Source organism: Sinohyriopsis cumingii, unplaced genomic scaffold (assembly GCF_028554795.1).
Source record: "Sinohyriopsis cumingii isolate HCF-2022 unplaced genomic scaffold, ASM2855479v2 utg002115l, whole genome shotgun sequence".
NCBI classification, from domain to species: Eukaryota; Metazoa; Mollusca; class Bivalvia; order Unionida; family Unionidae; genus Sinohyriopsis; species Sinohyriopsis cumingii.
Window position 1 is genome coordinate 451,434 of NW_028316133.1, and position 11,670 is coordinate 463,103.

The following is an 11,670-nucleotide window of genomic DNA, read 5'->3' on the forward strand; positions in this document are numbered from 1 at the left end:
ACCTCTGTCGAGTAGTTATCTAGGTCAACCAGCCAATCATATTCCAATAAGAACAAGTGTCTCTGATGTTAGCCTTATTGCAAGTAGTCCTACTGTGCCCCCGCCACATCTTCTATAGTGCTGTCTTACCCTTCAAGATGTTATAATTAAATATTACAAGTAAAAAAGTGCTGCTTTTCCTGTGAAATACTGGTATAAAATAATGAAGGAAAACTGTAACTAATGACAATGCTTCTTAAGTGTTTATTGTGTGTAATATTGAGTTTAAAATCGGAACTCCTTAAAAGCAGAAATACAAAACAAATATCACCATGAGATATGTCAGATGACTTTTGGCTGCTTTGTTGAAAAATTTATTTTTAAACATTTTGTTTGGCATGTATCATGGCTTTAATTTATTCATATAATAAATAGCTGAAAATACGAATATAATTATGCCAATGTAGCTATAAAATTATATTTGCTAACTCAACGTTCTGTACATGGATATAATCATAGCTTTAATAATATTTAGCTCACATCCTTTATTTAAAAAAAATTGAAATAAATTTGACAATTCTGGAAATTTTTAAAATGTTGACTCATTAAAAATGCCCTGTGTTTTACATTTTTAAAAACTGTACAGCTTCTGAGCTGTAACACACTTGTATTAAAGCTAATACATCAACAGATAATTAACTGAGAAGTTTCATAATAAATAAATCAATTATTGTAAATAACTTACAAGATCAATATTGTCTTAAAAAATTGATAATCAAGTTTCTAGAGAAATTTATATCAAGCATATGCACTTGCTTACTCAATTTTCATTCCTTCAATTATGAAGTTACATAACAGTATGGCAGTAATGCTTTTATTTTTTAAAATTTTGGCAGTGGTGTTCATCCTAACCTCCAACCGGAGAAAAGTTAGCTGGTAGAAATTTCATGCAAAGTAAAACTAAATACTGTGTACCAGAAGTGTCTGCAAAATTAAGTTTCAGAAATCTACCCAGCTACAATGAATCACAAAAATCTTACTGGAAGACATTATTCCAAGCATTAATACGGAAAACATTTCTACAAAAAACAGCACCTGTCATATGTTTCCAACCAAATTAAGATTAATTGGAAATACAGCTACTTTAGTGAACAATACAAAGAATATGAAGGTTGGCCTAAACATGTTCTGTTTCCTGTAGTTATGAAATACATCCTTCTTTCAGATGTTAAGATACAAGTAAGTAAACCGATTAAGTTTGATTAATTTAGTGGTTACATATAACTGTGAGTTCCAGTATCTATTATGCTTTCAACAATTAAGCTTCCTCAATCTAATTAGACGAGGGTTGATACCGAGTTTCATTGATCTCATCGCCATTGCCCGATTGAAATGCCGTTGAGGTTTACCTTCGTTGCCCTCGTCATAGCTAGCCTCCATGGAAGTGATGACACCAAATACAACTCCCATGATGAGAAATAGGATTATGAACAAGGTATATTGGGTGATGGAAGGATTCGGGGCTCCTTCCATATCACGTAAATGCGCTAGCGCTGGCTGAAACTCAGGGTTTAGCTCCAATGCATGCCGCAAATGAAGGGAAGCTTCCTGGTAGTGCCCATATGCTTTTAAGATTTCACCCAATGTAAAATGTTGTAACCAAGAATTATCCTGGGGAGTTTGCATGACCAGAGACCTCCTTGTAAGGAATATGGCATCATCGAGGTACTGTAGGTTGAACAAAACTCTGGCAAGATTTAATAGCACATCTGGATGATTTGGGGAAATGGACAGGGCCTTCCGAAAACACTCTATTGATAACCTTGTATTCCCTTTTATCCGCCAAAAATTTCCAATCTGGTTGAATGTTTGGGCAGATTTTGGCTTCTGAAATGAACAACAAATATAGGCATTAATCATACAAGTCCAATATTTGCATCTGCCTACTTACAAAGAATTCTTTTCAGTAAGCAAAGGACACAGTTCCATATAGGCTTTTGATATTGAAAGTTCTAGACCATACTTCTTAAGAAATTTGGGGTCTAGTTTGGGAAACTTAGTGAATTTCCAAAGTAATGAAATCTACTGCACATAAGAAACAGGCCCAAGTGGATCTAATATTGCTCATCGGATTGACATCTGCCTAATGGCAAAAAGCAAGAGTGGTTGGCCAGGAAATCTGGATCAGCCAGATGCTATGTATACAAATTTCCTGCAATGCCAATTGTTACATGTTGTGAAAACAAATATCTCAAGGTTTATCTAGCTATATGATCTTCATTTCCATTCGATGGCAAATCAGCATTGTCTATTCCAACATTAAAAGGTCCTTCTAGAAGGATACTGTCTGCCAAAATTTGGTCTAATTCAATTAAGACTTGAGAAATTGTCATTTAAATGTCTTTTTATTTAAGCATTATTATAATTGATAATGGATTGACATCATTTGTATGAAGCTGACTTTGTCTTTTTTCATCCACTTATCCAAACCAAGTGGTTTCAGAAAATTCACTTGTGGCACGAACATATTAATCTGTCACAAAAATTTATATCACTTTTCAAGATCTGATGAGATGTACACACTTGAATTCATAGAAATGATGTACAACATATTTATTTCTTAAAAGAATTTAATTTTTCAAAAACATAAGTTGATATTATACATTTTGTTCCATCAGCGGTTTTCAGTTTTCCACTGTCCTGGTATCTCATTAATATATGCACAATTTGTTCTGATACTGTAGCACCAGTACTTCCATCATCAATAATGGAAAAGGAATTTATTGAAATTTTAACTTTCCCTGAGCTTCTTCTCTCAAGACTTGATCATAGAATGAAGTCTCTATCTTTAAATCTGCTCTTGTAAATATTTACCGACAAGTTCAACACTGTTCTTTTGGAGCAAACATTGTATTTCCAAATGTATGTCGTGTTAAACAACGCTCGTGTTTTTCATTTCAGTCTCATTTAGTTTTAATAGGTTCTTTCCTAGCAGAGACAGACACTAATGTCAATAAAGTGACGTTCGTTAATCAGACTGATTAACTGGATTAAAATCAAAGGCAAGTCATTTGTATGGATGTGGTTGAGTAAACACAATACAGTGAAGCATCTAAAAACACTGCTAATTAATCATATTGGCTTTGTTTTGTTTCATGTGTTTTGATGGTCCAATAACCTGTTTACTTAGTCCAATATGCAGACAAGCAGTAACTGAATGGTCGCACATACAACAGTTACCAGTGATCACAGGAAGGTGTGATCAGATTGTACATAAATACATGGTGAGGGTTAGAATTAAGCATTCAGTATGCCTAGAAGGCATGGATAGCCAGATATGGATACTGTGATTATGGCATGAAAATAAGCATATGACCAAAAATTTTAACAGGAAAATAGCAATTGTCTCAAACTAGCAACTTGGAAAATTTTACTTCCTCAATTTAAAAAATGAATGGTCTTGGTTGTCTAGCTATGAGATTTGCTCAGAGCTGTAATGGCATCTAAATTTGGTATTGAATTGGCATCATTTGTACAGACCTGAAAGGTCTTATGCCTGGAAGCTTTCAATCAAGTCTGATCAAATTTTATTCAATGGTTTTGTTGCATAAGTTATGGTTTTTCTATTTTTAGTAAGTTCAGCCATATTGGTAATGGGAATATCAATTGTGCAAATCTAAAAGTCCTGTATGCCAGAATACTTTCGGTCAAATTTGGTCAAATTCTGTTGAGTGGTTTGAGAAGTTTAAAGACTGTGTTTTTAGCAACAGTGGCCATATCTGATGACAGATGGGCATCTTTTGTACAAAACTGAGATGACCATACCATAAGTTCATGTCGCCTCTAATTCCTGCACAGTGAACAAACATTAGCAGACTTGTGATGGGTTTTCATGTCTGCACAAATGATACTGATTTGACACACAAAACACTTGTTATGTTCTAAATCATGGCAAGCAACAAATAAAACCATTGTTACAAAGACTGCAAATTTTAGTGCTGGGACTGCAACTTTTTTCAAGGAAGCAGTCCTGGACTGCAAATCCTGGAGAACCCTGATAGTGTTTTAATGGTGTCTTTACTTAACTGATCTCTGTTAGGCAGGTTTTAATACTGAAAAATCACACATAAGTATATTTTTCTTTGAGAAACTGGGTTTGTTTTGTCAATAATAAAACCTCCAAAATTATTTACACTCTTTGTTTGCAGTGACTTTGTACATTAACTTGATGAGTGAGATGACAAAATCTTGAAAGCATGTTGCCAGTTCATTCATATGGTGATATAGCTAAGTGAGATTATGGAATATTCTTAAGTCCATCTGTGTCAATGCATTGTCAGTCAAGTTATCAACTTCTCCATATCAATTTAAAAGGGGGCCTAGAGTGGCCAAGTGGTCTAAAGCGCTCTCCGTTACAGTTCACTGCCATCTCACCTCTGTCTGCATGGGTTCGAGTCTCGGATTCGGCCAATGTGGGTATGTGAGAAAGCTTGCCAGTAGCTTCTTGTGGGTCGGTGGTTCTTTCCGGGGTTTTCCAGGGTTCTTCCTCCACCATTAATACTGGCCGCCATATTTAGCCTATCGTGTGCTGAAAAATGGCATTAAACCCCACAACAACAACAACAATCAATTCAAAAGAATTCCACTGAATTTCACATGTGATCTACTTCTGCATGTCTCCGTCAACATTGTACCAATGATGCTGATCAGCCAAAAAATAAGACCTATTACTAAAACCTTTAAACGGTTTCTCAAAAATCACTAAACAGAATTTGACAAAGTTTGATAGACTGCATCAAGGCATAAAGTTTTCATAAATTACACCAATCCACCATCAAATATGATCACCATTTCTAACAACAGAATTTAAACTAAAAATGACATTTTGTCTTTCCTCTTTAAAACTGCTCAACAAAATTTGACCAAGTTTAAAAAATGGTATGATGGGCTCATGTCTGCACAAATGATAGTGATATGTCATCCAATATGGCGACTGTTTCTAAAAGAATCAAAATATTTAAATAATCTTTTTTCGATAACCACTGAATACAATTTGATAAGTGTGAAAGATGTATCCTAGCATGAAAGGCTCTCAAACTAGTCAAAATGGTGCTGATGTGAAACTGTTATGGTTACAAACATACAATGAGCTGATGGTATAGCCATGTGTAAATTGTGTGTAACATTGCTATTTTTAGCCCCTAAAAAACCAAAAGACTCAATTCAACAAAGCTTGTTAGGGAGCATTCTGGCATAAAGGCATTTCAAGCCTGTACCAATATACCTGATATGCCATTATAATTTTATATGGCCATTATAAAAACAGAACAACGTTCAAACAACTTCTCCAAAACTGCTTGACAGAACAAGTCCAAATTTGGCAGACAGCATCCTGGCATCAAGGGCTTTTGGAATTTGTACAACTTATCCTGATCTGCCACAGTTACAATCTTTTTAAACAAACTTTCAAATGACTGATTCTCTATAACTACTCAAACGAGTTTGACCAAATTTGATAAACTGCATTAAGATATAAAAGGCTGTATAGGTGATGCCAACCTGCCATCATCATTAAAAACTTAAAAACATGCCAAACAACTTCTTTTTGAAAAGTGATTAACAGAACTTGACAGACTTATTGTGCTATGACGTGTAGGGCAGAAGTTACGCAAATAAAAAACAACAAAATTACAACAATTTTAATTGAACCAACTTTATAAGAAAACATCTCACATAAAGGCCCTTCAGTAATGGGCAAATAATGTCAATATTACAGCAGAAATGAAAACCAAATTGTTCTATCTGAATATTCATGAGATGTATTAAGACAGATATTAAATATCCATTGATTTATTAAACTTATCAAATTATTTTTCATTCTTTCCTTTTTGGTGAAGCCTGCCTTGGTATTTATTTGCAAGTGCACACACTCCCATCCCTGGCCATTGTGCTGCATTGAAAACACAGTGAAATTAGAATTATAAACAACTAAATCTATTTAAACTCTATTTTTGGTAGTCCTGAGTAAATGTTATTTTGGATTTAAACTAATAATCAAATGAACATATATGATAATGTTTCCCTGTTTATCTTCAAACTCAGTATGACCAAAATGGTTGCTTCATGCTGAGGATGGAATATACATATAAAAAATGATCAGTAAAGAATGTAAATTATACATGTACATGGATAAAAAGTTTGCAATATCTTTTTTTGAGTTGACACAGGTTTATGTGCAGCTCAGCATGATGACAGTACAAGGAAATTAGATTGAAATCATCAAGGGGTCAGATTTTGAACCACAAGTGTCCTTGTGTTCATTGGGAGAAGTGGATTGGATAGTTTTTACTGAGAGAAAAGAGCATCTTTAACTGGTATGATGGTCTGCTGAGTCTGTTTTTGGTGTCCCACTCACTCGGTAAACTGGAAGTCTGGTTTATGTGTCCCACTCACTAGGTAAACATGAATATTCAAAAACTGACCCTACATTCTAAAAAAAGTATTCTATTTTAAATGTTCAGTTATTTGTTTCAACACTAGCTGATATACCATAAAATATGGATGAAGGCACAACAAACACAAGAGAACCCTGAAACATTTTTTTGGTAACATATTGAACTGCTCATGAATTTGGTTATCATATAACCTAGGAGAATGATCTCCAGCCGTTAGTCACTCATTTCTCCTCTTCGGTTTGGTGCCACATTTTCAGGAACATACAGTGCAACACAATGTGTCCATGTATACAACAAATTGATAGAATTTATGATTTTTGTTTTTTTACAACTGCTGAACCTGGATAACTGGTGCAAACCTAAACCCATGCAGAAAAGTCACAGTACAGTGTTTTGCTTTAGGGATCATATGAAAGCCATGGCTGGCAATGTTTCCAGATTTCCTTGAATTGCTGTGGTGCATTGCAAATGTTAGTTTTCAATGATCTCTGAATACTTAATTTATTTGGCTTCTTATGGTCTGTCAACAGTATCGCTGACATCAGATAATCTGATATATCCAAAACCTTACATTGAATTCTCCACAAAAATGGTAGTGCTTTCTCTAACTCATTGTACACCTAGCTAAGTTTGAGAAAAAGCAGTAGTTCCCAACAGGTAAACTTTTGTAATTCACATGCAAACTTCACGTATAATCCAAACATGGTAGTGTCTTAATGCAAACATGCTTACTATAGCCCACTTTATGCTGACCATAATTTGAGAAAAACGAGTGGTTCCCATCAGGTAAACTTTTGTGTGATTCACGTACTAGCTTTGAGAAAATTTATTACTTTCTTTTCAAAAGGTCTGCTCATATAAACAAATTTTCAGACAAAAAATTCTAGACAAAAAGAAAGTCTGATAGGAAACTAACCAGGTATGGAACTTTTTAATCACGTCTCTTCCAGCTAAGAAATTTAGCTTGTAATACAGAACAACATGGTGTTCATTACTCTAAAAAAATCTGAAAACTTTTTCTCTAAGGTAATATAATATTTTTTACAACAGAAAGTGTTTATGCCTGCTTAAAAAAAATAATTAATGTCCACATCGCTGAGATGCAAGCAGCACAATGACATTTATTTCAACATTCTCATGGCTCTGTCTGAATAGTTGCTGAGTTTTGCAATTAAAACCCCTTGAGGTTAAGAAAAAATATCAAGGGGTACAAAAACCACTTTAAAGTGAAGAATTTATGTGAATCTCAAAAATACCCCCCCCCCCACTTTGCTGCTGTTGAGTCCTCCATGATGCACAAAATGCCTGTCAAAATGGTTTTAATTACTTTTAAGTTTCATAAAAGGTCAGTAAAATGTCAATCATTTCAGTAATCACTTATTTATACTTCTTACATTCAAATCATTGTTTGTTTACATTCCTTTCTGGAACAAGTCAGTTGTTCTAGTTACATTCAAAACATTGTTTGTTTACATTCAAAACAGCTTACATTCCTTTCAGGACTAACTTACCTGTTCTAATTACATTCAAAACATTTTTTGTATACATTAAACACACTGTTTACATTAATCCATAATGAAATCTGTAAAACCTGTAGTGATACCTAACACATGGCTCCATGCACAGACCACACCAGTAGCCTACTGACATGACAAGAGAGGAGCATTTAAGTGACCATAAATCTGATAAAAATATGCTTGCCAAATTGATGGTCAGACTTGCCAAAATCTGAAAAATAGCCGTTGGCATATTGGGGGCTAAATGTGCAAGCTGTAAGGCAGAGAGCAAGAGCAAGGTTTATTATGTAGTTAAATTGTATAGTATAAAGTACAAAGCATTTCTGTAAACTTTACCTGTTTTTTATGTCTTTTTAATCGATCTTCTAACTCATTCATGTCCACTTCTGAATTTTTTCCATTCTTTTTCTTAAATATCATTGCAACTTCTGGTTCAGGTATTTGTCCATGCTCATTTCTATTTGCTATACCCCTGAGGTGGTCATACTGTGTATAATTAACAGGTTTCCCACAAGTCAACTGGGGTTTTTCTGTCTGTACATCTGTCTGTCCTGATGAGTCACTTGTTCTACTATCTTTACTCCTGAAAGATAAGGAATAATTGCTAATAAAAAGTTCAATTAAAAAAATATTAAACAGTTGCAATGTGCATCATTTCAATGTTTTGTAACCCAAAAAAACTATACATGTATTTGCAATGAAAATGTAGCCTTATAAAAATGGAACAAACTCTCTTCGGGGTGAGTGTACAGAAATGTGTGTAAACACAAAATACTCTTTTGATACAAGGCAAGCTGGCTTCTCAACAACAGAACACCATAAGGTAGGTTGTTTTAATTTAACACAAAATTTACCACTTAAGGTTTGCTTTCAATTTGTTCACTTGTGCAAATGGAAATCCATTACCATGTGAAATTCTCTGATTAATCTCATGTTTAAATTTCATTAGTATGAAATTGTGAATGATATGGAGTATATGGGATGAAAATATTTTCACATCTGAACCCTAAGTTAATTATTTTCATTTCAAAATGTAAAAAGAATTGTAAAAAAATGTCACACAGAAAGTTTTAGCAACTGGTGAAAGTGCAGACTGTAATCAATTTAACAAATTCAGTACTTTAATTGTATGAGGCCTTTGAATAGAAACAATCATGATTCACATGTTCTGAAGATGGACTTTTTGAGTCCAAGTCACTATGCTGTCAAGAAAAACCATAATCATATATTATATTTTATCGTTACTTAAGAACTCCACCTCTAAATTGCTCATAAATAGCTATTATTGGTATCTGTGTTACGCACTGTTGCTTCCATATGTGTATATGAGTACAATCTATTTTATTTCCTGTTCTTGCTGAAGAGTTGCTTATTTAGTTATTAACTGTATAAAAATCGGTCTTAAAAGAATTGCACATTTTAAACAAAAGTGGATGTGGACTGCATTTAAAGCAATAGTCCTGCAGTGAACGATTTTCATTGTGATATCAATGCTGTTTGGGAAAAAGACATTAGGGTAAGTATTAGTCTGGAAAATTAGACCCCCAAATCTGTGTTGATATTGATAGACCATTGTATGTCGGATAGCACCTATTCAAATATCCAGGAATCATTTACAGACAAATCTGTCCACAACAAATCACTGTGCACTTTATACACTAATAGTATTCTCGGATTCCTCGTGCTTCTGTCAAATCAATTCCTATGTTATACAACTTGCACAACCCATGTCCATTTTGAATTTTGTGCTAGATATGGCTGTTACCAAACACTGATAAGTGTCCAGTGTACAGGTATGTTAAGATCTAAAATTGCATTTTTAATGAATAGATGACATGAGACCTATGTAAGTATAGTCCGTTTTAAGCAATTATACTTTATTCCACACAGCATCATGAATTTGTTCTGGCCAATTTGTTCCTATGTGAAACTCAGTAAATTTTCAGGCCAGCAACATTAAATGTAACTAAACAAAATACCTAATTTGTTTTGTGTGATATATTAAAATGAATTAGGTGCTTTTAGCTACATTTAGAGATGCTGATCTAAACATTTACTGGGTTACATATATTGATGTGTGAAACGAACTACAGACTTCAGTCTGTGGAAAAGTGTTATTATAGTATGGGCTGTCAAGTGTGAGATATTCATGACAATTTTCTATCTAGTATTCCCGCCAATCAAAGTGTGAACGTGCAGAAAACACTAATTTTGAAGGAAAACCCAAACACAAACATCAGGGTGGACGTCTTACAATATTAGCCTATTTGAGCAATAGCATCGTGGCACGAGTTAATCATATGGTGGTGTGCGTGTGTGTGTGTGTGTGTGTGGTAAACTTGGGGTCATTTGTCAGTGGATATTTATTGTTCAATAGTAAAAGTCAATAGGTAATAATAACAAGCAATCAAGCAAGCGCGTGTGTGTGTGAGAGAGAAAGAGAGAAAGAGATTGCACAGTACGAACCTATTTTTGTTCAATGTATTTGTTTCAATATCAGTAGATCGAGTTAACGTGCTATCAACCACTCTCCATTCTCCATTTTCTATCACAGCATTAGTCAAAATATTTAAAACATGGTCCTTATTTGGATTTGATCCCGACTTTCCCGCGGAGCTGTCATCATCGTCAGATGCCTGAACAACTTTCCCTTCTTCAAGGTTTAATTTCCAATGATTTGAACCCACCGAACTCTTAGAATTACTGTGGACGATATGTAAAGATATGATATATATAGCCATATAAGATACACCGGGTAGATCGTACGTCATGGTGATCCGAGGGTGACAATATTTCGAGCCCTCTGACCACTATCTCTGCTCTATTATTGTAGAGGACTATATTAATAGTAATATGGCGACGGAAGTTTACAGCGCCAACTAATCTTAGGGGAGATAACTTTTGAGAATAAATGATCCCTGTATATTGTAGCAGTTAATTTTCGTAATTATTTGCCAAGTATTCACTTTGTAGTAGTTCATAAGTGAGTTTTTAATGTTAACTGTTAGATTTGTCCCCCTTTTAAACTGAATAATAATAATAATAATAATAATAATAAATTAGCGTTACGCACTTATTCAGAGACGTTTATAGCACATACATGTCTCTGTTTCAAATGATACTAATGGACTAATGGTCAATAGGAGAAAAGAGAGAGCACCCGTGTGCGTAAGAATGTACACTAAAGCAAATTATAATAAACTTTCATCTTTCTGGATACACGTGGCTGGCAGCAGGAAGCAAGGGCACAAAGAACGCTGCTTCCGCTACAACTAACTACACGGTTGGATCACACAGACTTCCAAACAGATATAATTATGTGAATATCTTACACAAACAAAATCTTCTCGGAAAACTAGAAAATTAAAAGAAATTTAAAATGTCAGTGCTTAAAAACCACTTCTAAACATTCTTAAAAGAGGACGAAGGAGAAATGATTATGGCTGAAAGGAGACAAGGTGCGCATGAAATCTCTTTTGAGGGTTTCTTGCCCCAAGCAAGAGAAGTTAAAGAAGATTGATTGACTATTATAATAAAAGACGACATAGAAGCACTCGTCACGTACAATGGAGTATGTATTCCATACCCAAATTGATCAAATATACTCTTAAATACAAATGAGATATTTGTGAAGGACACAAAGGGAAAGTTATTTTCCAACATATGCTACACAGACCAGTACAATCTACCTTTGCTGACAGTGCCGGATTAAACCCTGT

At 34.4% G+C, this 11,670-nt stretch overlaps 1 protein-coding gene across 1 annotated transcript; it reads right to left on the reverse strand.

Annotated features, from left to right (window-relative positions):
- Nucleotides 1-227: 227 nt before the first annotated feature.
- On the reverse strand, nt 228-10,816 carry LOC149771131 (uncharacterized). The gene is made up of 3 exons (XM_089948826.1): nt 10,418-10,816; nt 8,288-8,534; nt 228-1,866 (listed from the first exon to the last, which is right to left on the reverse strand). The coding sequence occupies exons 1-3, from the start codon at nt 10,720-10,722 to the stop codon at nt 1,291-1,293; spliced, it is 1,128 nt and encodes a 375-aa protein (XP_089804952.1). The 5' UTR covers nt 10,723-10,816; the 3' UTR covers nt 228-1,290.
- Nucleotides 10,817-11,670: the final 854 nt, after the last annotated feature.

What these genes read in the sequence shown, in the direction of transcription:
- LOC149771131 (XM_089948826.1), bottom strand. Translation starts at nt 10,722, where the DNA reads ATGACGTACGATCTACCCGGTGTATCTTATATGGCTATATATATCATA. An exon ending in AATACATTGAACAAAAATAG is followed by an intron (nt 8,535 to 10,417) that starts GTTCGTACTGTG and finishes CTTATCTTTCAG; the next exon opens with GAGTAAAGATAGTAGAACAA. An exon ending in TAAAAAGACATAAAAAACAG is followed by an intron (nt 1,867 to 8,287) that starts GTAAAGTTTACA and finishes TGTTCATTTCAG; the next exon opens with AAGCCAAAATCTGCCCAAAC.